The 24786-nt window shown below is 36.2% G+C and overlaps 1 protein-coding gene across 4 annotated transcripts in view; it reads left to right on the forward strand.

Moving 5' to 3' along the window:
* The window catches only part of TTC29 (tetratricopeptide repeat domain 29), a 258998-nt gene that overhangs the window by 179299 nt on the left and 54913 nt on the right, over window positions 1-24786 (forward strand). For 3 of the 4 annotated variants that reach the window (XM_070611649.1, XM_070611648.1, XM_070611650.1), the window contains one exon: window positions 3071-3299. The exons of the other annotated variant lie outside the window; for it this stretch is intronic. In XM_070611649.1, coding sequence (XP_070467750.1) covers window positions 3071-3299 — 229 coding nt within the window. The remainder of the gene's footprint in view (window positions 1-3070; window positions 3300-24786) is intronic. 4 annotated transcript variants of the gene reach the window in all.

Below are 24786 nucleotides of genomic sequence, written 5' to 3' on the forward strand. Positions count from 1 at the left end.
AACTGAATCAAGAAGAAATAGAGAATCTAAATAGACCAATCACAAGTAAAGAGATTGAAACAGTAAGAAAAAAAACCTCCCAAAAGATAAAAGTCCAGGACCAGATGGCTTCTCTGGAGAATTCTACCAAACATTCAAAGAATATTTAATACCTATCCGTCTCAAACTATTCCAAAAAATTGAAGAAGAGAGACTACTTCCTAACTCATTCTATGAGGCCAACATCACCCTGATCCCAAAGCCAGACAAGGACAACACAAAGAAGGAAAATTACAGACCAATATTGCTGATGGACACAGCTGCAATAATCCTCAACAAAATGTTGGCAAACCAAATACAGCAATACATTAAAAGGATCATACACCATGATCAAGTGAGATTTATACCAGGGATGCAGGGATGGTTCCACATCTGCAAATCTATCAATGTGATACACCACATTAACAAAATGAGGAACCAAAATCACATGATCATCTCAATAGATGCAGAGAAAGCATTTGACAGGATCCAACATCCGTTTATGATAAAAACTCTCAATAAAATGTGTACAGAAGGAAAGTACCTCAGCATAATAAAAGCCATATATTGACAAACCCACAGCCAACATCACACTCAATGGTGAAAAACTGAAAGCCATCCCTCTAAGAACAGGAACAAGACAAGGGTGCCCACTCTCGCCACTCTTATTCAACATACTACGAGGTTTGGGCCAGAGCAATTAGGCAAGAAAAAGAAACAAAAGGTATCCAAATTGGTAAGGAATAAGTGAAACTCTCACTGTTTGCAGATGACATGATTCTACATATAGAAAACCTTAACGATCCATCAGAAAACTACTAGCAATAATCAACAACTACAACAAAGTTACAGGGTACAGAATCAACTTACAAAAATCAGTTGCATTTCTACACTCTAATAAAAAACTAAAAGAAAGAGAACTCAAGAATACAATCCTATTTACAATTGCAACAAAAAGAATAAAATATTTAGGAATAAACTTAACCAAGGAAGTGAAAGACCTATACAATGAAAACTATAAGACATTACTGAAAGAAATCAATGATGACATAAAGAAATGGAAAGATATTACATGCACATGGATTGGAAGAATAAACATAGTTAAGATGTCCATATTACCTAAAACAATATACAGATTCAATGCAATCCCAATCAGAATCCTGACGACATTCTTCACAGAAATAAAACAAAGCATCCTAAAATTCACATTAGGCAACAAAAGACCCCAAATAGCTAAAGCAATCCTGAAAAAGAAGAACAGAGCTGGAGACATCACAATCCCTGACTTCAAAATATACTTCAAAGCTATCATAATCAAACAGTATGGTACTGGTACACAAACAGATACACAGATAAATGGAACAGAATTGAAAGCCCAGAAATAAAACCACACATCTGCTGATAGCTAATCTTCGACAAAGCAGCCAAGAACATACAATGGAGAAAAGAAAGTCTCTTCAATAAATCCTGTTGGGAAAACTGGACAGCTACATGCAAAAGAATGAAAGTAGACCATTATCTTATGCCATACACAAAAATTAGCTCAAAATGGATTAAAGACTTGGAAATAAGAGAGAAAACTATCAGACCCCTAGAAGAAAATATAGGCAGTACACTCTTTGACATCTATCTTAGAAGCATCTTTTCGAATACCATGTCTACTCAGGCAAGGGAAACAAAAGAAAAAATAAACAAATGAGACTACATCAGACTAAAGTGCTTTTGCAAGGCAAAGGAAACCAGAACAAAACAAAAAGACAATCACCAACTGGGAGGAAATATTTACAAATCATATATCCAACAAGGGGTTAATCTCCAAAATATATAAAGAACTCATACAACTCAACAACAAAAAAAGAAACAATCCAATTAAAAAATAGCCAGAGGATATGAACAGAAATTTTTCCAGAGAAGATATACAGATTGCCAACAGGCACATGTAAAAATGTTCAGCTTCATCAGGGAAGTGCAAATAAAAACTAAAGAGATACACCTGTGAGAAGGCTATAATTACCGAGACAAAAATAACAAATGTTGGAGAGGATGTGGAGAAAAGGGAACCTTCATACACTGCTGGTGAGAATGTAAACTGGTGCAGCCACTATGGAAAACAATATGGAGATTTCTCATAAAAATTAAAAATAGAAATACCATATGATCCAGCTATCCCGCTACTGGGTATTTATCCAAAGAACTTGAAATGAACAATTCAAAGAGACTTACGCACCCCTATGTTCATTACAGCATTATTCACAATAACCAAGACATAAAAGCAACTCAAGTGCCCATCAACAGATGAATGGATAAAGAAGACATGGTGTATATGTATACGATGGAATACTACTCAGCCATAAAAAAGATAAAATTGTCCCACTTGCAGTAACATGCATGGACCTTGAGGGAACGATTTTAAGCAAAATAAGCCAGACAGAGAAAGACAAACACTGCATTTTTTCAGTCATATGTGGAAGATAAAAAAAACACATGAACAAAGAGAACAGATTAGTGGTTACCAGAGGGTTGAAGGGGTGGACACAAGGGGTAAAGGGGCACAGATATATGTTGACTGACAAATAATAGTGTACACCTGAAATTTCACAATATTATAAACTATTATGACCTCAAAAAATAATTTAAAAATAATACAACAAAAATATTTCATTAGGTAAGTCCAATGCTATGAGTAAGAAAATTCCATCCAAATCAATGTGTATTGGTTTACTCTTTCCCAAACTTCTTTTTGATACCATATATTAGGTTGGACCATATGAAAATGCCAATATTTGACCATTTTTTATCCAAAACACTTAAGTTTCATACAGTTCAACCTGGTAGATACAGCTTTCTTAGTAAATTAACTTCAAGATGTTGCACGGTTAGTAATCATTTTTAAGAACCTTATCCTAATAGAGACCTCATTTTCCATCTATTTATTCTTGAACATGAACTGCTATAACTGTTGAAAGATCAGTGTGGCACATGCCAAAATGGGTAGATATGCAGAATGGCAAAATAAAAATTAGGCAAAAAATTATTTCTGTTACATTTTTAGGGATACTACAACAAAGCTTCTGAATATTTTCAGCAAGCTTTTGACACAACAGCAGAGCTCACAAACATACCTCTAATGGATGAGACAAAAGTTCATTATGGAATAGCAAAAGCTCATCAGATGATGCAGACAGTGAAGAATTACATAGAATCTGCGGACCTCACCAGCCTTGACTACCTGCTGTCATGGAAGGAGAGTAGAAGCAACATTGCCCCTAATCCAATCACTGGTAAGTCGTTTGTTTCTGAAAACACTGTAGACTTCATATCATTCTTGGTACCAAATTTATATTGCATAAACTCTAACCTTCACAATGATGATCATGAAAAAAATACTCCTCAAAACTAGCTTCTGAGCAGAGCCTTGCGTCTATTTGCTGTGATCAAGGTTTCGACTTTTGAAAAATCTCTTTTGCTTTTGTTTACTCTAATAAAAACCCATTTACTTTTCTATTTTTTTTTTTACATTTTCTCTCTCCACTTTTTTGGTAAGGATGTGTTGTGTTCTAAAGGACTTAGGAACAGAACAAAAAAATGCATTTCAAAATATTATTCAGACAGTGAAAACTCAGCTATTCATATGGTGGAAAAGATTAAACTCTCCACAATGCTATAAACAGTACACCCCTTACTGAATCATTTGACTGAAATTAGAAATCTATGCATGGATAAGCTATGCCACTATAATAGTGAAAAATAATTTGTCAGCTTCAAATATAAATGAGAAGTTAATTCTCACGCTTACTAGCATGTTTAACATTTTTAGTGGTAGTTGAAAACCTGTAAGACATTATCAAAACACTTGCTTGTTTATAGATATATTTTTACCTCAAATACACTAAGATCTGCTTTAAAATGCTTCAAAAACATTTCTTAAACCACCACTCTTATTATTCTATTTTTGCTCTGCTTAAAAATCTTCATTAGCTCCCTACTGCCTACAAGTTAAGTACAAGTTTTTCAACATTTTTGGACCACCTCTCTTCCCTGATTACCCCCTACACACACACACAAACACACAACATACTTTATTATCATCTTACTTCCAGCTCCAGCCCCATCCAGAGAAATCTCATTCATCTTGCAAGGTCCTTCTCAAATGCTAGAATCTTCCCTGATGCCCCCCTTACTTGCACACCGTCTCTTTTCTCTGCCCCCACAGTGAATGTCATTCATTTCTCTCCAAGCATTTATTTATCAGATTCTGCATCCTATCATGACCATTTCTGTAATTGCCTTATCTGCCTGATGAGAGTGTGAGTTTCTGAAAACAGGTCTTGATTCTTGGTATTCCCTACGAAAGCAGGCACAATGTCTGACATCTAGCAGTACCAAGTAAATATTTGTCAAATTAAATAGAATTCAAAATGAGTACGTATGTCCTAGCCATAAACTAGTTGGCACTAACCACTTTTGAAAACAAGATTCATAGCTCCCCACTTCCTTAGAGAATATGAAAAAAAATTAAAGATCCAATACTATATTTTGATTACCATCTAATTATCATGTGAATGTAGGATAACACCAAGTATAATGTTGACAAAATGAAAAAATACAGAAATATTATTTGGAAATCTGAGGAGCTTTTAGGCTTTCAAACTTTGCCTTTCTTCTCCGAAGAGGCATCTTTAATCTCTTGCTATTGAGGGGTCCCATGTATTCAGAAAAGAGCAGATCAAAGATTTGAAGGATACATTATAAAAGCTGTGCAGTTATCTTCACCTCTGAGACTTACATCCTCCAAACAAATCATTAGCTCACAGAGCAGGCAATATTCTTTTAAGCAGAGGAACATGACCCCCTAAGGGAATAGAGCAGTGAGAGCACTCAGGTCTCTAGATAAAATAGAACGGTGATTCACCAGCAATCATCTCTCATCTTTGTACCTTTCAGAGGGAACGTAGCAAATATAGAAGTCTTCATACTATTCTAACAAGTCTTAGATATGATTAGAATGATTGCATATTCCTCCTTTCCAATAGTAAAATAAGAATAGATCCTCCTCCCAAATTTAGAAATTTAGAAGGAATTCAAATTTATTGCAGTTCAATAAAATTATTCAAGCCTGAAGCAGCAGAAATTGGTTGGCTTTCGAAGGCTTAAGGACCTATGAACTTCTGCTGATTTCTCCAGAATGTAGTTTATTTTCCTTACTAGAACCATTATCTCTACAATCATGAAATTTATGTTTTTGAATGAAAGGCTAATTTATCTTGCCTTTTGGATATTACAAACCCAGATGTGGAACAGTAACACAGAAGGAAAAGCTGTCCTTATTCAACTTAATAGTACTGTTAATCTAGAAATGTAATTATAGCCATTTAAATGCCAACATTTTAACCACTTCACTGATCAAATCGGTATCACAGTTTTAATGCACATTCTTATTGTAGCCAAGTGTAAATTATATCACAGAAATAGGATGCCAAGTCCTGAGTATAGAAATAGATGAATACACTGGCTAGTCAATACTTAAAGGCACTGTTTCCTACAAAATGGCATGTAAAGGTTTCCTTGAGTGCCAAAAATATCACTCTAGTTTTATGAATCATTTAATATACTTTAAGAAAAGCAATCAAGATGGTGAATGTGTCTCAGTCCTTGGTTTATGTTGGCTTAATGCTGAGTCCTTGGTTTAATGTTGAGCCACGTTTTCCTACCCTATTCTTGGCTTGTATTTTTTATTCATAAACTGGACCTTCTTAAAGAATGTGAAAAAGCCACATTCACAAATGAGGCTCATGTTCTATTATACTTTGATGATCTACTTCTGTTTGTTAAATAACCATAACAATGAGGGCAATGCTATGAAATTCACTAAAAAGTCAGCAGGAAGATTTTATATCATCCTATCATCACAGAGCAAACCTCTGTCTCTAATAATGTGTTCAAAACATGACAAATACAAAGAAGATTTTGGAGAAAAATATGACTGAATCAAAGTTCACCCTGCTGGCAACTTGGTGTCATTGAGACAGGCTGTTAAGAGTCCAATGACCTGGGTTCTAATACCGTATTGAATGCTAATTAGCTTTGTGACTTTTGGCAAAAGATTTCACTTCAAGGCTCTTTAGCCTGTTATCTGGGGTTCTAAATAGAGCATTGATAAGATTCCCCTGGAACTGACCACATTTCCTCAGTAAGAGCATCTTTTAAATAAATATGATATTCTATAGTTCTTAAGAGTGCAATCTAGATTTTCATGAGCATTTTATTTGTTGTTTTCTCCCCACACACACTAGTTTCTATGGGTTTCCACAAAAGGGATTTTATTAGTATCAGTATTAGTATTATAATGTGTGAAATAGCTATACAAATGCCAGGTGTAAATATTTTATCCTTCTGCTAGAATTTATAATAAAGGAGTTTCTAGCTATCTGATGTCATATGAAATGTTCCTTTTCCCTGGTTGGCACTGTTGAGGTTGCTAAACATGGGGAACTATTTCCTCTACAGACTTTCAATTTATCCTCCTGCTTTCAACCCTATGTGGTACTTACCCACAGCATTTCCTCAACATCTACCCTTTCCTTGTTGTTCCTGGGGCCCCTAATTTTTGAATAAGCCTGGTTCTTCACTCATCATTATTCCTTCATCATGCACTTTAGTTTGTAGCTGCCTCTGCACTCCTAAATCTGATACCACTCCTACAGACTCTTTCTATCTTCTGAAAATGAGTTAAAATCTTCTTGAACGTTTTTGAGCTGTATAGAATCATGAAATGATTCAGTTGTGTGGTACCAAAGAAATTGCTTGGTCTGCATTTATTTTCAAATGTCTTTAGGTCCAGGGAAATGCAGTCATGCGATAATCTGAAAGACAAAATGGATCTATGATCCACTTCTCTAGAATTCTAGTTCAAGATTCTTTCCATCTGTTGCACTTTCTTACATATCACGTTATAGTTAATAAAAGCCATGTCTAACATTTAAAAAGATTACATTTTAAATTTAGGTCTGCATAAAAATATTCACAGTGAAAAGAAATATGTGGGACTTTACTTAGCCTACTTTATATGATCCAAGATGAAGTAACAGGGAAAAGATTTACCCTCCTTTCTTAAACAGCTAAGAAAACATCAAAGACAAATATTTGCAGAAATTGGATGACGGGCAATCCAAGACAGTGATCCCTGAGAAAGGGGAAACAAATGAGCTGAGCTGCGTGTTTTTCCCAGCGTACTGCCTAGAGAAAGTTGTACTGCCACACAGGAGTGGGGAGCCACAGCAGAGCCCAGAAGACTCACTGAGTTGAGAAGACTGAATTGGGAGTCCAGGGAACCAAGGTGGCTAGAGGTCACAGCAAAGAGTACTGGAAATGAAAGAGATGCATATATAGAGAGAATTCCAGAGATCTGCAAAGTCTTCAGCTGTATACTGATCAGTATGTGCATGTAAAAAACCTACCAAAAGCTAGGGAAAGAATTATCCAAAAGGATTAGGAAGAACAATCACTTAAGCTCAAACAGGGCTGAGAATAGTTTGTGCCCCCACTAGCCAGAATGGAAAAACCACATAAAACATGGGACATTAGGTGGAAGACTCATAAAGGCATTACCTCAATAGTAGGAAAAATTAGCTCTAGATGAAAAGCCACTTTGGTCCACCTAACAAAGCATAAAAACTAGGATCAAGAGGATCAAACTGTTTCTAAGTAACTTAACTGAATCATAAAACAAAATTCAAAAATATTTGTAGGAATAAAAAGTATTTAGCACCCAACAAGGTAAAATTCACAATATCTGGCATCCAATCAAAGTTATGTAGACATGCCAACAAGCAGATATATGACTCACAATGAGGAGGAAATATATAAATAGCAACTAATTCATAAATGACACAGATGATAGTACTGGCAGACGAGGACATAAAAATGTTATTAAAACTATATTCCTCATGTTCAAGGAGGTAGTGGAAAGATTAAACTTGTAGATTAGAGTTAGGGAAGATATTTAAAAAGAGCCAAATTAAATTTCTAGAAGTAAGAAATAAAATGTCCAGAATGAAAAATAAACTGGTTGGGATTAGCAACAGAGTAGATAATGCAGAGGAAAATATCAGCGAACTTGAAGACATAGCAATAGAAACTATCCAAAATGAAATACAGAGAAAAAAATACTAAAAAGAAATGAATAGAGCATGTCAGAAAACTGTGAGTCATCTTCAAGATGCCTAATATCTGAGTAATTTGGAGACCCCAAAGGAAAGGAAAAGAGGAGGGAACAGAAAAAAATATTTTTAAAAATAATAAATGGCTGATTTTTTTCTGAATTTGATGAAAACCATAAACCCACAGATCCAAGCAGCTCTGTGAACTTAAGAAAAAGAAACATAAAGAACAGTTTAACTAAGGTACATCATAATTACAGTGCTTAAAACACATGATAAAAAATTCTGAAAGCAGTGAGGGTGAGGATGAGGTGGGAGATGACAGACACATTGCACACAGAGGAACAAAAATAATAGGAGCAGAAATCTCACTGGAAACAATGTAAATCAAAAGAGAATGAGGCAACTTACGTAAAGTACTAAAAGAAAACAATTAAACACAGAAGTCTATACCCAGTGAAAATATCTTTCAAAGACATAGGTAAAATAAAGATTTTTCCAGGCAAACAAAAGCTGAGAGCATTCATCACTAACTCACCAGTACAAGAAATGTTAGAGAAACTCCTCCAGGCAGAAAGAAAATGCATCTAGAGAAAAATCTGAATCTACGTTAAGGAATGAAGAATGTAGAAATGAGAAATATGGGGGTCGGCCTGGTGGCGTAGTGGTTAAGTTTGCGCACTCCGCTTCAGCAGCCTTGGATTCTTGAGTTCAGATCCTGAGCACAGACATACGCACCACTCATCAAGCAATGCTGAGACAGTGTGCCACATACAAAATAGAGGAAGATTGGCATAGATGTTAGCTCAGCAACAATCTTCCTCAAGCAAAAAAGAGGAAGATTGGCAACAGATGTTAACTCAGGGCCAATCTTCCCCACCAAAAATAAAAGGAAATATGTCAGTAAAAATAAAATAATTTTTCTTCTTAAAATTGCTTTAAAAAATAGACTGTTGAGGACAACCAGAAGGACCTACAACTAGAATACACCACTATGTACTGGGGGCCTTTGGGGAGAAGAAGTTCACGAAGAAAGAAAAAAAGAAAGATCGGCAACAGATGTTAGCTCAGGTTCCAATCTTCAAAAAATAAATAGACTGTTGAAAGCAGAAATAACAACAAAGTATTGTGGACTTTATAACAAAGGTGGATTTAAATGTAAGTAAATGGAGAAATCTCATTCCATAAAGGCACTTTCCGTTTCAACCAGGCAGACAGCTGCCAACTTGGGAACCACCACAGCTTGATATTTGGACTGAATTTCTTAGAGCTCACCCCATCAATCTCTTCTGTGGGAACCCCCTTTTTTTGCAGCCATATTCTCATTGCCTAGTGGTTGGATCTCTTTAAAGGGTATTTAATTTTATTTCCATCTTGTTTTTTCTCAGATTGAAAAAACAATCTGGCTTACGCTGAGTGATCTGTTTTTCATCCTGGGTATCTTTTGGCCCCAAATCATCACAGCCTCCCACAGACAACCTCTGGTGTAGGCTTTCTGGGTTTGATGGCTTCCTTGCTATCTGCTATGAGAAATTGTTTGAGGCTCATCATATATATCTTTGACTTCAGATCTGGAATCAGTCATTTCTCCAAGGAGCCCTAACAAAAGTAAATTTTGAAATCTCTGAAAATCTAAAATAAAATAAAATGAATGATCCTAAATATGTATCCAGTTGGTGGTATAATCACACAGAAAGGGAATATTCTATGTGTCTTCAAAACAAAGAAGTTTGACTGTATGTCTCTAGTTGGCTATATCCTAAAATGTCCACCCACCCCCCCAAAAAACGCATAAACTGTTTCCAGTAGCTGTATAATTGGTATTGATGTTGGTTTTCTTGTTGTGAGACTGTTCTGCGTGTGATGTAGGATACATCAAATAGATAATTATTTGGTATGCGAAGTCTTTTGTTCCCAGCATCCTTGTGAACTGGAATTTTCAGTGTTGGACAAGTTTCCTCATTTGTAAAATTGCAGTATGAGGAGGTGATTAAACTATATGATCTCTGAATTTCTTTTTATTCCTTAAGTCTGTGATTCTTATGTTTCTGAGAAAATTCTTATGCTTTTAGATTTCATTTTACTCTAATTGAATTTCAGGAAACCTTGAAAACCGAAAGAATTACTCTGGGTTTTAAAGCATCATGTCCTCAATATGATTTGCATTAAACCCCAAACGATGACTCTTTTACATTGTTTTTGCCATAGTATTACAAGTGTATCAACATATAGCAAAGGAGGGAGGGAAAAAATAAAGATATATGAGAGGAATCATTACATAATCTTGAACACAATTACTTCAAATTTCCTTAGTCATACTCTACAATACCACTTCTTTGAGGCTTTTTGGACAGATAGACTAAAGCACAGAATTAAGGCAGATCTATCGGAGACAAAGCTGTGAATCTGGAAAAGGCGTGTTTCAGTGATGGGCAGTCTTCTTTGACCAAGTTCACCAGATACTGCGCAGTGAGGAATTTGGCTTTGAAGTCAGACAATCTCTGTTTGAATCCCAGCTCCTTCACTTCACAGCTGGTAAACCTAGGTGACTTTACCTCTGTTATCTCTTCTATAAACGAATATGACAGTTCCTACCCTACAAGGTTGCCTTGAGGGTCCAATGACGTAATGTATCTGTGTGAAAGACCCTCTTGGTTGCCAACCCAGCAGTTATTGCCAACTTCTTTCCTGCTAAGAGAATCCTGATTGTTTTCTCTTCTCAAGTTGCCATGTTCTTGTGGGGAAGTTAAGCCCTTCTCTATCCCCAGTGAGTATTTACTAATATAAGCCAGTCACTATGACCTCATTATACTTGCCACGTGAAGGCTTTAGGGAGCATATATGACACAATTGTAATTCATGATATAAGAGAAGAAAAGCTTCTGAGGAATTCCTAGGAAGGTTTTCTTCATTCTTAAAAAGGGGCACAAGGAGATTCCCTTTTTCCTGACTTTAAATGTTGATGTGTGAATATGTGATGCCTGGAGCTGCTATAGCCCATTTGCAACTAAGCTATCAAAATGATGAAGATGGCAGCAAGAAAGTATAAAAGGAATCTGGATCCTAGTGACATCCTTGCGTGCTGAATTAACTAACCCTCCCACCACTACTTTTTTTTTATGTGAGATAACTTAAGCCACTTTTACCTGAGTCTTATGTTACTTGCAGCTAAAAGCGCTCTAACAATAACATGTCAGGTAGTGCTGACCCATTATCACAGCACAGAGTAGCAACTGTGGTTGCTATTGTAGCCCCAACAGCTAGCACAATGCCTGGCACATAACTGTGTTCAAGGAATACCCGGACTGTAGACTATCTGTGGACTAACCAACTTTTTATTAGGTTCGCTTTTCAAGTATTGGCAGTATCTCAGAATCTGACATTCTCTCCAAATTTTAAAAACACCCATATTCTAAATTTACTTACCCCTCCTCCCAACTTAACTCCTTTCCTAATTAAGACACATATTCCTTCAAAGGATCAAAGTTATGGGTGTTGTTAGGAAGAAATCAATCTGATTAAACTGCTTCACACTGTACTATGAATGACTGATGAAAGTGCTTTAACCTATTCAGAGCAATTAGGATTTTTCAAGTGTTGGAAGATTACCTATTGCTAAAACTTAGGATAGTTGTAATATAGTGTCTATAGTTGTAATATAATGAAATCATTCAGGCAACGTGGGGCAAGATAATGATGAATAATGATGTCAACACATGGACCAGTCTTCTAAAGTCTGAAAAAACTTCAACAAAAAGTTGAATCTACCCTTAAATTCAACTTCTCTAAGCTATTCCTGAATTTCAAAGTGTTACTTTCTTCAATATAAATCTATACCTTTTAAAAAAAAAAAAAACTTCTTAGAAGTTTTAGATGACAGAACACTCTCTCCTTAAAGAATCTGATGAAAGCTAAGGTCTCTCTCCCCACTTCAATTACTCCATATAATTGTTAGAGGGTTCAGTAACCACTGCTTAAGGGGGTAGAAATTACAAGTGCTTACCAGTATCTGATTCTTTACTCTTCTGGGCACATGGAACACTGTACTTCTCAGCCCCTGGCAACTAGACAGGGCTCTGTGACTAGTCCTGGCCGAGGGGCAAAATTTATTTCTGGGCTTAAGCAGAGGAGAGCCCATCAGAGACCTTGCAGCTGATTCTTTGCCTGCTGCAGTGATCACCGAGAAGCCTTATTAAACGTTATGGAGCCACAAGATCAAAGCAGCCTGGATTGCTAAATCTCCACATGTAGAACATTTGTCCTAGAAAACTGTTTATATCTGCAGCAGACTTTGTGGGAACACAGAATAATCCTTTATTGTGATGACCCAGTGGGATTTTTACCACAGCTTAATTTAGGCGTTGCTGACTCCACAAGCTTCAGGATTCTTCATGACAGCTCTCTAGGTAGCAACAGTGGGAGCTCCAGTGGATGAACTGGGATAGCCTTTTCTCTCTATGACGATTTATAAATCATCTATTTATAGGTTGTGGGTCTGCCTGAATTTTTTTAAAGGCAGAGATCTTTAACATCCTGTGTTTTTTACTTCCCTTTCTAGACACAGAAAACAAGTTTGATAAGACACGTGGGAGATGAAACATTAAAATATATTCTTTATATACTCTCTGCTACTGTCAAAAAGCTTAAGAAAGATATGCATCTTTTCTGCTGACTTCATTTAAATCGTGATAGATTACAAAATGTACTTCTAATAAAGTTCAAGAAGAGGTTAGCGAATTCAATGACTTCTGCAACTCATAAGAAAATATAATAATTCCAAAAATGAAATATGCTGAAAAAGGCAGAATAATACTTAATTGTTTTTAAATAAAAAAGACAGTAGAATTTGAGCCTGAATTTCAAGTTTCCTCCTTTACATACAGTTCACCCATCTTCATATATTTTCTACAACACAAGTGACAAGTTTGCTTCATTAGGAATCAAGTATTTCTTTAGCAAACTAATGCTCACTTCATTGGGAGATAATAATGTAGCTCTAGATCCCTCAGGTTGAAAGATCTTTTTTCTTCCTTTTTCTTTTTTTTCCCCTCTGAGAGTCTCCTTCCCTATCTGCTGCCTTAGTTCAATAAAAGAGAATTCTTGATTGCTCCAACAAAAACTATGCTTGTTTTAGATTCTGCTCACAGTTCGTGGTAGCTGATGGTGTTACCAGTTTTCAGTTTCCAGTACACACTGAACTCACCACTTTCGAGAAAAATGTAGCTGGATTTCTCTAATCTGGTTTTAGTTCAATTTTGTCTTTAATTGCTAGTTTGAAAAGCTTATGAAAAGTTTGTTGGCTGTTTAAACCATGGCAAAACCAGAGTAGATGCTGGAGCTGTACCAGTAGAAGACTAGGGTTTAAAGCTCCGGGGGGAACCCTGTTGTCACCTGCTTATATTAATCTCATTCCCAGGGAGGGGGTCTTACACCACTTTTAACTAAGTCCTTTTACTTGTGGTCGTGGATTCCAAATTCTGTGCCAATTTAGCTAAACACTTTCTACCATTGCTAGAATTTGGGGACAAAAAGATCCTCTGCTATGTGGATTTAATTCTTCTTTAGTAAGGCTCTATTAGGACAATTCTACTGATTCTTGATCCATACGATTTCTTCTGAAAAAAAGAAGTGACATTATTTAAAACATGAACATGTTGAAGGCACAAATTTTCTTGGCTTCTAATTTCTTCCAAAGTTTCCCTGCTTTGGAATATTGTGTGGGAGTTTTCCTTTCTAATAACTTCTCATCTTAGTATTTTCATTATTATGAATTTTGATTTTTGTAACCAGAACATAAAAAATTATATCCCTGGTCCAAGAATTTAATTTTCTTTAAATTCTTTTACTCTGTCCCCCCTGTATTTTTGACTCCCAGATAAGAATGAATGTTTTTATAATCTAGGTTCTTTAGCATAATTAATAGAAAAAATAAATGCTCTTCATGCAAATATTCTTCTAGAAATTAGGAGGATTTATATGATGAAACCTTAGTATAGTATATTCCTTAGCAATTTGATTGGCAGGAAATAGAGAGCAAAACATTACACACACAGCTTTTTAATAATTTATAATTACTTACACGAATCTACTAAGTTTAGGCACACAATTATATGACTAATTACGTTGAAAATTCAAGTGGATGCTTAAATAGATGACCATGCCCTGAGGCCTTTCCAGTTGTTTCTGCTGTCTCATTTAACCATGCAAATGTTATTAAGCATTCCTGGCTAAAAATTTTCAAGCATGTGCAAGTGTAATTGCACAGATAATTATGCATAATACTGTCAGTTTCTATATCTAACATAGGAATTTTTCTTATTTTAAAAATATCAGGTTTCTACTGGTTAGCTTCTTGAGTACATGCCAAGAAAAATATAATCTGTAAAAGATAGAGCAAAATCAATCTATTGTTCTTTCTTCAGGATCTCTTCTTGACTCTCTTTAGCACATCAAATGAAGGAAAACAGAGAAAGATCAAGCCACATACTAAAATTAAAGCAAATTTTAAACACCTATAAATGCAACGATTTATATTCACAAATAGATCCAATTGCAAGTGTAATTAAGTAACTATTTTTAGATCCATGTAAATATTTATACAAACTTGTTAACAGGGATACAAAAGAACTAACTGCTCTGTTCTAGAAATGAAAATGTTTAAGGCAAGTCTTTCAGGTTTGCATATACTTGAGCCATGTTTATATAACAGCAAAAAATGTCCAGAAAAAAAAAATTAACTAGTGCATACACATTGACGGGTCAATTTCTTGTCATGAGAACTATTATGGAAATTTTATGATACAGCATCCTACCTGATGCCATGCCCTGCCAGGTTGGATTCTGCACAGCCCAGCTTAACAAGTCACAGCTCCCGTGCAAAGTTTGGAGTGTGTACGGCTGATTGGTGGAGCCTGGTTCACATGACTCTGCCCAGCTGAAGGGAGGCTGGGAAAGTATCTGGCTTTTCAACAGCTAGTGTGAGAAAAAGTCTCAACTTTCCACTTACGTTTAGAAAGTAGAGAATTTCTTAAGCATAGAAACGGATATTTAGATGCTGGCCGGTGACGACTACAAATAGTGCTAAGTGCTATGAAGGAAAAATAAAGCGGGGTAAAAGGTAGAAAGTAATGGGTTTGAGGAGGGATATTTTAAACAGAAGGGTCAGAGAAGCCTCTCAAAAGAAGTGTGGTTTGCAGAGAATCCTGATTGAAATGATGCAGCAAGCTGTGTGAATATCTAGAGGGCGGGGAGAAGAAAACCGGGTAAAGCTAGGCTTATTCCAATAACAACAAGAAGACCAATGCGGTGGGAGCAAATGGAGTGAGGAGGAGAGAGGGAAGAATTCGGCTTGGAGAGGCAGCCGGTTAATTTAGGTCCTTCAGGCCATAGTGATGAATTTTGGATTTTATTCCAATTGTGATGGAAAACTGTTGTGGAGGTCTGAAAATAAGCCTCTGATTGACTTTTCCAAAAAATCGATTTGCTGTGTGAATAGGTTGGAAAGCAGTAGCCTTCTTGACTAAAACCTACAGTTAGAAATATGTTTTACCTTGTGACGTAGAATACATAACTGAATCAAGAGTTTGACAAAGCAATACTCACTACATGTGAAGCAGTCTACTATTTTTCTAGTGTAATCTAGTCCAGTCTATTTCATTTTTTAATGATTTTAAAGAAATTATAAGTAGAATATTCTTATGAGGAAAAAATGACATTGAAATTAGAATGGTTCATTGAGGGGCCAGCCCCGTGGCTGAGTGCTGAGTGGTTAAGTTCTCACACTGTACGTCCGTGGCCCAGGGTTTCACCCATTCAGAACCTGGGTGCGGACATGGCACTGCTCATCAAGCCATGCTGAGGTGGTGTCCCACATAGCACCACCAGAAGGACCTACAACTAGAATATACAGCTATTTACTGGGGGGGCTTTGGGGAGACGAAGAAGATTCAGAAGAAGAAAAAAGAAGGTTGTCAACAGATGTTAGCTCAGGGCCAATCTTAAAAAAAAAAAAAAAGAATGGCTTATTGGTAATTCAAGATATTCTGTTGCATTTTCTATTGTGATACACGTCTTTTAAGATACGCTGTGGAAAATTAAACTTCACAATAAGCCTTAGGCAGTTCCTTAAGGATGCAACTCAAGGACCACTTGCATCAGAATTATGGGATTGGTAGTGGTGGGAGGAGTTGCTATAAATGCATATTCTAGGGCCTTACCACAGATTTGTTGACTCAGAATCTCCAGTGAAGGGACTTCAGAATCTGCTTTTAACAAGCTCAACAGGCAATTCTCATGTGTGAGTAGTGTTTTTAAGTTTTTTAATATTTTAAGCTTTTTTCTCCTGAATGCATGATATTTCACTAATACATTTAAACCCATTTAGTGGGTCTTCAGGTAACATTTCTTAGCAATATTCTAAATTCACATATGAAATATAGAAAGCACTTTAAATCAGTGCATCTATTCCTTTCACCTCCTTTTTTTTTTTTTAAAGATTTTATTTTTTTTTCCTTTTTCTCCACAAAGCCCCCCAGTACATAGTTGCATATTCTTTGTTGAGGGTCCTTCTAGTTGTGGCATGCGGGACATTGAGGGGCCAGCCCCGTGGCTGAGTGCTGAGTGGTTAAGTTCTCACACTGTACGTCCGTGGCCCAGGGTTTCACCCATTCAGAACCTGGGTGCGGACAGCGTGGTTTGATGAGCAGTGCCATGTCCGCACCCAGGATTCAAACCAACGAAACATTGGGCCGCCTGCAGCGTAGCGTGTGAACTTAACCACTCAGCCACGGGGCCAGCCCCTCCTTTCACCTCCTTTAGATGTCTATTTTAAATCAAGTGAAAGTCCAACTCTTATTTGTTATTTCAAATCATTTATCAGAAATCATAATCTTTTTCTCTGCTAGGTTACCTTTCCTTTCTTCTTTTAAATGCTTCTAAAATTTCACTTCCCCAAGAAGCCTACCTACCCATGTTGAAATGAGGTTAAATTCCACGCATTCACAACCCCACAATTCTAAGTAGTATATGACAGCATCATTGGTCAATAGTTTCGCATGTCAGTGATTTTCACTAAACAATGTCCTCCACTGTGGCATGAGTGGAATTTTCCAATCATGTCTGTCACTCTGTTTTTATGATTCTGGATATAACAGGTTAGATGGTTTCTCTAAAAAAGGTTTTCAAAGTATCATTAAAGTATGTAGGAAATTTTTTTTTTGCTTGGTTCTAAAATGAAACAGGAAACCCTCTAAGCAGCTATATTATAGATCACGCTCATGCAAAATCAGGCTTCAATCTGGCACATTCCATGTTTGTAAAGAATGGGGCTTAAGACCTGATGTTATAAGGTCACTTTGTGAAATGTTTTCCAATTTCACATTCACGTTTGCTGTGGATGGAACAATGTCCCCCATATCAGTGGTATCACCATAGCAAAGCCTGTCACAGGGACATTATCCTCATCCCTTAGCCAAAGCAAAATATCCTGACTTATATGTCTGTATGTCAAAGGAATCATCTCCCATCGACTCAGCTTCAAAAACAAAACAGGGACAGAATTCTTATGTGTTCGTGGGGAAACATGGGGTTAAAGTGGCCTGCATTTCAGGAAGTGTTCAGTTGACTTGCTCTGTGGTGAGAGACTGCAGTCCTAGCTAATGACTTGTAGGTACGGAATCCTCAGGTCTCTCAGGTGGTTTCAGTCGATCAGTTTCAGCAGAATGATGAAAAGGTTGAGATAAAATAAACTGACAGTTGCTACTCATCGTAGGCAGCAAGCTGTACCCAGGCAGCTGAGACCCTGGGAGCCCTCTTTCTTAAACAAAGGCTTTCACTGCAGTGAGCAATGAACTCCAAATAAAAAAAAAATGGGGGCAGATTGGCAGCTGGTGACCGACAGGAGGAGGGAAAGGAGGGAAACTGGGAAACACAGCAATTGTTGGCTAATTAGAAGCCATTCCCACCTACTTAATACCAACCCATTAAGCAGAAAACACTTTTCATCTTTCTCTCCTGCTACACATGACATTATACTCCAATCAATACCCTCCCACCGGCTGCCTCAGTGCCCACAAATGAATACAGTGCAAGTTTAAGAATGCAGTAATTGATTTGGGACAGTGACACTGCAGCTTTCACAGTATATTTTCTGAAGATACTAATGCAATGTTTGTGGTGCTTAGATAAAGTAATCACATCTATATACTGACAGCTGTCAGAAATTGAAAAACATAAGAGAAAACCGAAGCATGGTAGACTTATTTGAGCCTTAATAGCAAACAATCGTGTAAATCAATTTCCCCCTTTCGGGGAAACAACTCCAATATTTGGCTTAATAAATTCACTATCACTACTGCCATTTCAACCCTCTGCACACACACATGCACACACACACCCAATTTATAAACTGACATATGGAAAGTATAATAAGTATACATAAAATTATGTTGCATTATGTTTGAGCATGATTTGAATAGAATTCTTTCATTGGTCCCACTTTTAAGCTTATGAGAATTTATCTCAACAACTCAAATAAACTACTGCCAATTTATCCTAATGCAATAAGATAATATTCATGTATCATCATCTTCATTTTATTTTGAACAATTTCCCATCCTCCCTTCACAAATGAGTTTGGTGGCTCTCAGAAACAGATTCTATGTTAAATAGTATTTACATGAAAACAATATATCTAAAATGTTCTTTTTTCTTATTTCTGTTCTTGGCTTTTATAAAGTTTTTTTTTCTGAACCTAAATATCAGCTTCCAAATTTGACACAGATTTTCTAACTGATATTCTATCACTTCCTTCAATCCCTAAGCACTACTTCTGGGACATTGATCAAAATGTTAGCCAAATACTTACAGATGTTGGAGTAGGTAATAGAAAGAAAAATAGATTGTTACCCTATGCTATGTCAAAATAACCAGGAAAGACTTGAAGTACAAATAGGATTTCAGAAACAGGTTTAAATTCATTGTACAGAATGTGGTGACATGAGACTGCCTTGGGATTTCAGAGTAGGACCTTCAGTGGGGAGAATTCTTTGGAAGTTATGCTGGCCCAAAGAGCATAAACAAATGAGGTGACATCCAAGTTATCTTTGTATCGAGTATGTCTAGACTGTGTTAAGCTTTACAAGTAGATTCAACTATGTTATTTTAAAGCATGTATTTCAAACATAGTTATGATTATTACCCAAAATATCACCTGGCTGTGTGAGATTTTTATAGAAGAACAGACAGCAACCAGCCCTGCATTACAGCTTACACACACCCGTAAGGTAAGGTGGGACTTCCAAAGATGATGCATTGGAGGAAGAGGAAGAGTCTTCTTCCTTCAAAATTATGACCTGATTCCAAAACGCAGTCTGACTCCTCAGTTTTATTTCTCAGAGAGCACTCAACCTACTGATATCAAGTCTTTTAAGAAACTCAAGGGAAAATTCTTCTGGTGTCCCAAACCCTCCAAGTTTACTATTTCAATTGGGAGTGTGTGTGTGCATGTGTGTGTGTATAGACACACATATATATAAAATCTCTAATAACCCATTTCTAACACATAGGATATGGTTTCCTCAGTAGCACTAATTTGGTGACCTTGAATTCTTATTTCAGATTAACCATTAGGAAAATGAAAATAATATCAAAAGTGTTAAGATTACTTTAAGATCTATTGACAGAAATGTTAACAAATCTTTTATTATTAAGCTAGACAAAAGTTTCAGTTTTGAAATCAAGCAGTTCAAGAGGGATATGAAAGTGTTGAAAGAAATTAGCAAAATTATAATGAAGAAGTTTAGTCATTTGGAAAATATGACACATGAGTAAAAGTTGAGACTCCTTTAAACTGTGAGAAAGAAAGCTTCTCTAATAACCTGATAACTGTCTTCAAATAGGTGTCATGAATGAAGGGATACTTTCACAACTGTCCTCGATCTTCTCAGAGGACGAAGCAGAAGAAAATGGACTTACAATTATAGCACCAGAGCTTGATTTTTGACCTCTGTTGTTGATTATAATGTAGAAATACCTCACTCGTCCATCAGTCAAAATTTGATGACTTCAACAAACCAAACATTTTTTGTTGTTGTCATTCCCCCTTGAGGAAATTCCAACCTACTTTATAGAAGAGTAAATTCACCCCTCAATAGTGTATTAAAACAAGGCAGCAAGTGATAAACTAGACCCAGTGACAACATCAATAAACAATAGCTGAAAATAAAAAGATTCACACACACACACAACCATTCATACAGGCACCCAAAGTCTGGGGCCATTTATCTGAGACCTGAAAGACCTTACAAACTGAATGGGCTTTCACTATATCACATAATTAATTTTTCTGTTGATGACCCTCAGCCATCAAGAAAAGATTAAATTACACTCATTTTTAGTCTGCTTAAGAATGCAGGGAAATTTTCTTTTGTAAAACTTTAGTGAGGTAAAAGATCCCCAGATTTTTAGTTCATCCTCCATTTTACAGATGAAGAAGCAGGCTCACAGAAGATGAAGCATCCTGCTCAAGGTCAAAGAGAGTAAGTGGCAGGGTCAGAACTTGAATACATATCTTCAAGGAGCACATCTCACACTGTCCATTTTACTGTACTGTCTGCAACAGTTGTACTATTTTTAAATATTTTTAGTATTGGTACTAGGAGGAGTAAATTTAAGTCACCTAAAAAGTTCACCATCTACCTGCTTGAAAGATGTTGGAAAAATGAGGGGATACTGTATTTGAAAATTAATTCAAGCTATTGAGCTAATTGTTCAATCACAAGTCTTTAGAAAGGTTAGAGAGAGAAATGAGTCTAAGGTTGCTAGTTGGAAGTACCATTCAAGAGTAGGGTCCTGGGTTAATTGCCCTGTTAAATTTTCATTAATCCATGGACTTATCTTTCTTTTTTAATCTTGAGAGAATAATTAAGATAATATCTGTAAAAATGTGTCATGCTATAGCCTACAAGAAACAATATTGTTTAGCACAAATATAGAAGACATATATCAGAGACATCCCTAATATTAGATATAAGAGGCTGCTTCTTCCCACTTTAGAAACTGAGCAGTCGATGTTCTACCTTTGCCTAAAATTTTGCTCCTTTCTCAGTTGAGAAACCAAAAGTGTGATGAACAGTTGAAACCATTCATTCTTCTTCTAACGCATGTTTTAAATGACTGTCTTTCTTGCTAACAGATGTTAGAGAAGTGATGTTAAGGATAGCAGATTATTTTAGATTTATATTTTACAATAAAACCTTTCCCATGGTGCCTCGAAAAGTGTTAGTGTATGAGTGTTTACAGGCCTCATGTCCATCCCTGCTCATTTTACCACCTCCTCCTCCCCAAAGGAAAAAGATTTTCATTGGCTAAGAGAGAGACTAGGTTGATTTACATAGAGGTTAAGTCTTCATTCATAAAAGAATGAAGAACAAAGTGAATGGTGATACAGACTAAGATGCTAAGCAAGAGAAGAGAAGAGAGAGGTTTGTGTGAAGTTTTGGAGAGGTGTGGGGAGTGTACAGGAATTGTATAATGAAAGAAATGGGAGATTATAATGTGGTATGTTGGATTATGACTGAATCCCCTTTGATGATATCTGAAAAATAAGAATTTGAATTGCATGTCAACTGCTTTTGTTGTTGGACTGTATTTCCTCTCCTGTGACAGAACTCTGGAACTGGACCACATGGGTTTCTGGGTTTATAAGTTCTTTTCAGGTTATGTGTTTGTATCCAAATTGTCTTTTTTTGCTGATGTTAACTTGCGTGCCTATGGTGATTAAAACTTTAGTCAACTTAAATAAAACAGGTTTCCTTGCCTTCAGGCTCCTATATCCTATTCTAAATAGTCATCCATAGCAAAGTAATAATTACAAAATAAATTGGTTAGATTTGTCATTTTCTACTCTCACGGACATTTCCCTGCAGGTATTATAGGATAGTTTTAAAAACAACAAAATATTATAATTGACAGCATTTTACATCATGGAATAGATTGCATTGATAAAAAAAAGTTTTCATCACCAGTCACTATCATTTCTTACTAAACAAAAACAAAGAGCTAGTTTTTGCATTGACTGTGATACCCCCAAATATAGTTCTCTGTTTCTCCAACAGAGTAATGTCAGAAAATTAGTTACATAATAAATATTTTTTTCTTAAGTAACGTTATAGGAATGTAATTAACAGTCATTTTATCTTATTTATTTTACTTTTTCCCTTCTTTTGATAATTAATGCACTTTCAACAATCCATTAATTTTAAATAAGAATATTTTCCATATGAATGGCCAAGACATAATATTTAATATCTGTAAAATAATGAACTGAATAATTTATTTTAGAAGTGGTCACTTTCTGCACAAAGGTGGCAGGGAAGGGACTATTAGGAGACAAGATAAGACTACTGTGTGAAAGGAGTGAAGAAATGTGCTACAAATTAGAAGTTTCAGAGTCTTCATTGTGTATTAAATCAAGATGTCAGAAATCAATTTGTAGAAGTAAAAGTAAAGATATGGAAGTTGTAAATGACAGTTGCGCCACAAGATTCACTTATGAATGAGGATCTTACATCTAAAAGATGTCATTGTAGGTACTGCTTTCATTAGCCAAACAGCATATTTCATAGCTGCCTTTGTTTTGTTTATTGGTTTGCTTCCTAGCAGCAATTGGCCTGGTGATTTGCTTGTGGTTGTCATTTTAGAATTTTGTTTGTGGAAAATTACATGTCAAGGTTTTCTCTTAGTTATCAGAATCCTCATCTAATTCACCACTGAGTTTCTACCACCGAATTTCTTTAATAATCCATACATGCATAAAAGGAGAAGCATGTAAGAGGCACTCCATGTGCACAGCTAGGTGGATTTCATTTTCTAAAGATACCAAAGTGAAAACATTTCAAAATACTACTGTGATAAAATTTCATTTTCTGGTAGTCCTACACCAGAGGTGAATAATTTCAGATACTTCAGTACTGGAGTAGCATGTTAGTGAAGCTTGCTAGTAATGAAGTCCTACTAAACCCAAAATATAAGAATTGGTTTTATATAATGCTTGCCTTTACTGAGTAGTCTTTCACAACAGAGTCCTTATGTTAACTTTACACTGTGCTGAGCAAACTTCGCAATCTACCGATTTGTTTGTCATGTGCATTTCAAGATTTTTTTTAGATTGGCACCTGAGCTGACATCTGTTGCCAATCTTCTTCCCCTTCTCCTGCTCCTGCTCCCCCGTCCTCCTCCTCCTCCTTTCTTCTCCCCAAAGCCCCCGAGTACATAGTCGTATATTCTAGTTGTAGGTCCCTCTGGTTCTGCTATGTGGGACACCACCTCAGCATGGCCTGATGAGCGGTGCCATGTCTGCGCCCAGGATCAGAACCAGCGAAACCCCCGGGCTGCTGAAGCAGAGCACAAGAACTTAACCACTCGGCCACAAGGCCAGCCCCGCATTTCAAGATTTTAATCTTAAACTATAAAATTGCATGTGTTTTCAACCATCATTTGTTTAGAGATAATGGAGTTGGGCCATATTTTTTATTGTGGTTTCAAAATCTCAGCTTCAGGAGTCTTGAAAGAAAGGAATCTGCTGTTCAGAGCTTGAATCTTTAATCCCTTTTCTCGAGGTTAATATGAAAGTTAACTCATTTCAGTATGACACATTCTATATATTTTATTGGATATATGTTTTTGGATTGGGAAAGATGTCAAGCCCTCTAATACTGTGGATTATCCAATGTAGCAATTTTTCTATTCATATCTGGCTATATATTTTATTGTTTTTCATTTTATTGTTCCAAACACTATATTGACAAGTCTATTTCTGAACATACACTATTTCAACAAGGGGAAGGTGTATTTTTATATCAAAATATGCTTGCTGCCATTTTCTTTTCCTTTATAAATCACTGCCTTTCTTGTGTACTCTCTATTGCACATGCACACCTGACTAGTAAATTACACAAAGTTTATGTGACTATTGCAATCCTCTATTATAGTCCAAGATTGTCAGGATATTTTGATGTTTGTGAGACTCATGCAAATCCACAAGCTCTAATCCCCTAGGATGGAATCAAGAGAAGTTATATGTATCAAGACATGAGAAGTGTGGACTCTAATACAATACCAGCCATTTACTACCTGATTTTCCATTTTCTAATTTTTTATATGAGCAAATCACTCCAACTTTACAGGACTGTTGGAAGAATTGAGTGTGAAAAAACTTGGCACAGTGAGATACACATATATTGAATATATAAAGCATTCAATAAATATTTGTTCAGCAGCAAAAATATAGAGCCATGAGAAGCCTCAAGGAGTGGAAGCTGAAACTAACCTAAAGAAGAGCACTTAATCCTAGAGAAAAAGAAATTCCTACAGACATTCTGCACTGTGTACATGCCCGAATGTCTTATCTCATTTGTCCAAATGGGACACATGATCCCTGGAAGACAGCTGGAGATGCTGGTCCCGGGAGAGAGTGCAGTAGAACATGTTTCTTGTTTGTTCTTTTTGTACTTGTTGGACAGTTTAGGCATTTTAAATGATAAGAATGTATATTTATAATGCAAAAAATGAAGGTCTTCATGATACACACACACAGCAAGTTTAGAAAGAT

Source organism: Equus przewalskii, chromosome 2 (genome assembly GCF_037783145.1).
Source record: "Equus przewalskii isolate Varuska chromosome 2, EquPr2, whole genome shotgun sequence".
In the NCBI taxonomy this organism is placed as follows: domain Eukaryota; kingdom Metazoa; phylum Chordata; class Mammalia; order Perissodactyla; family Equidae; genus Equus; species Equus przewalskii.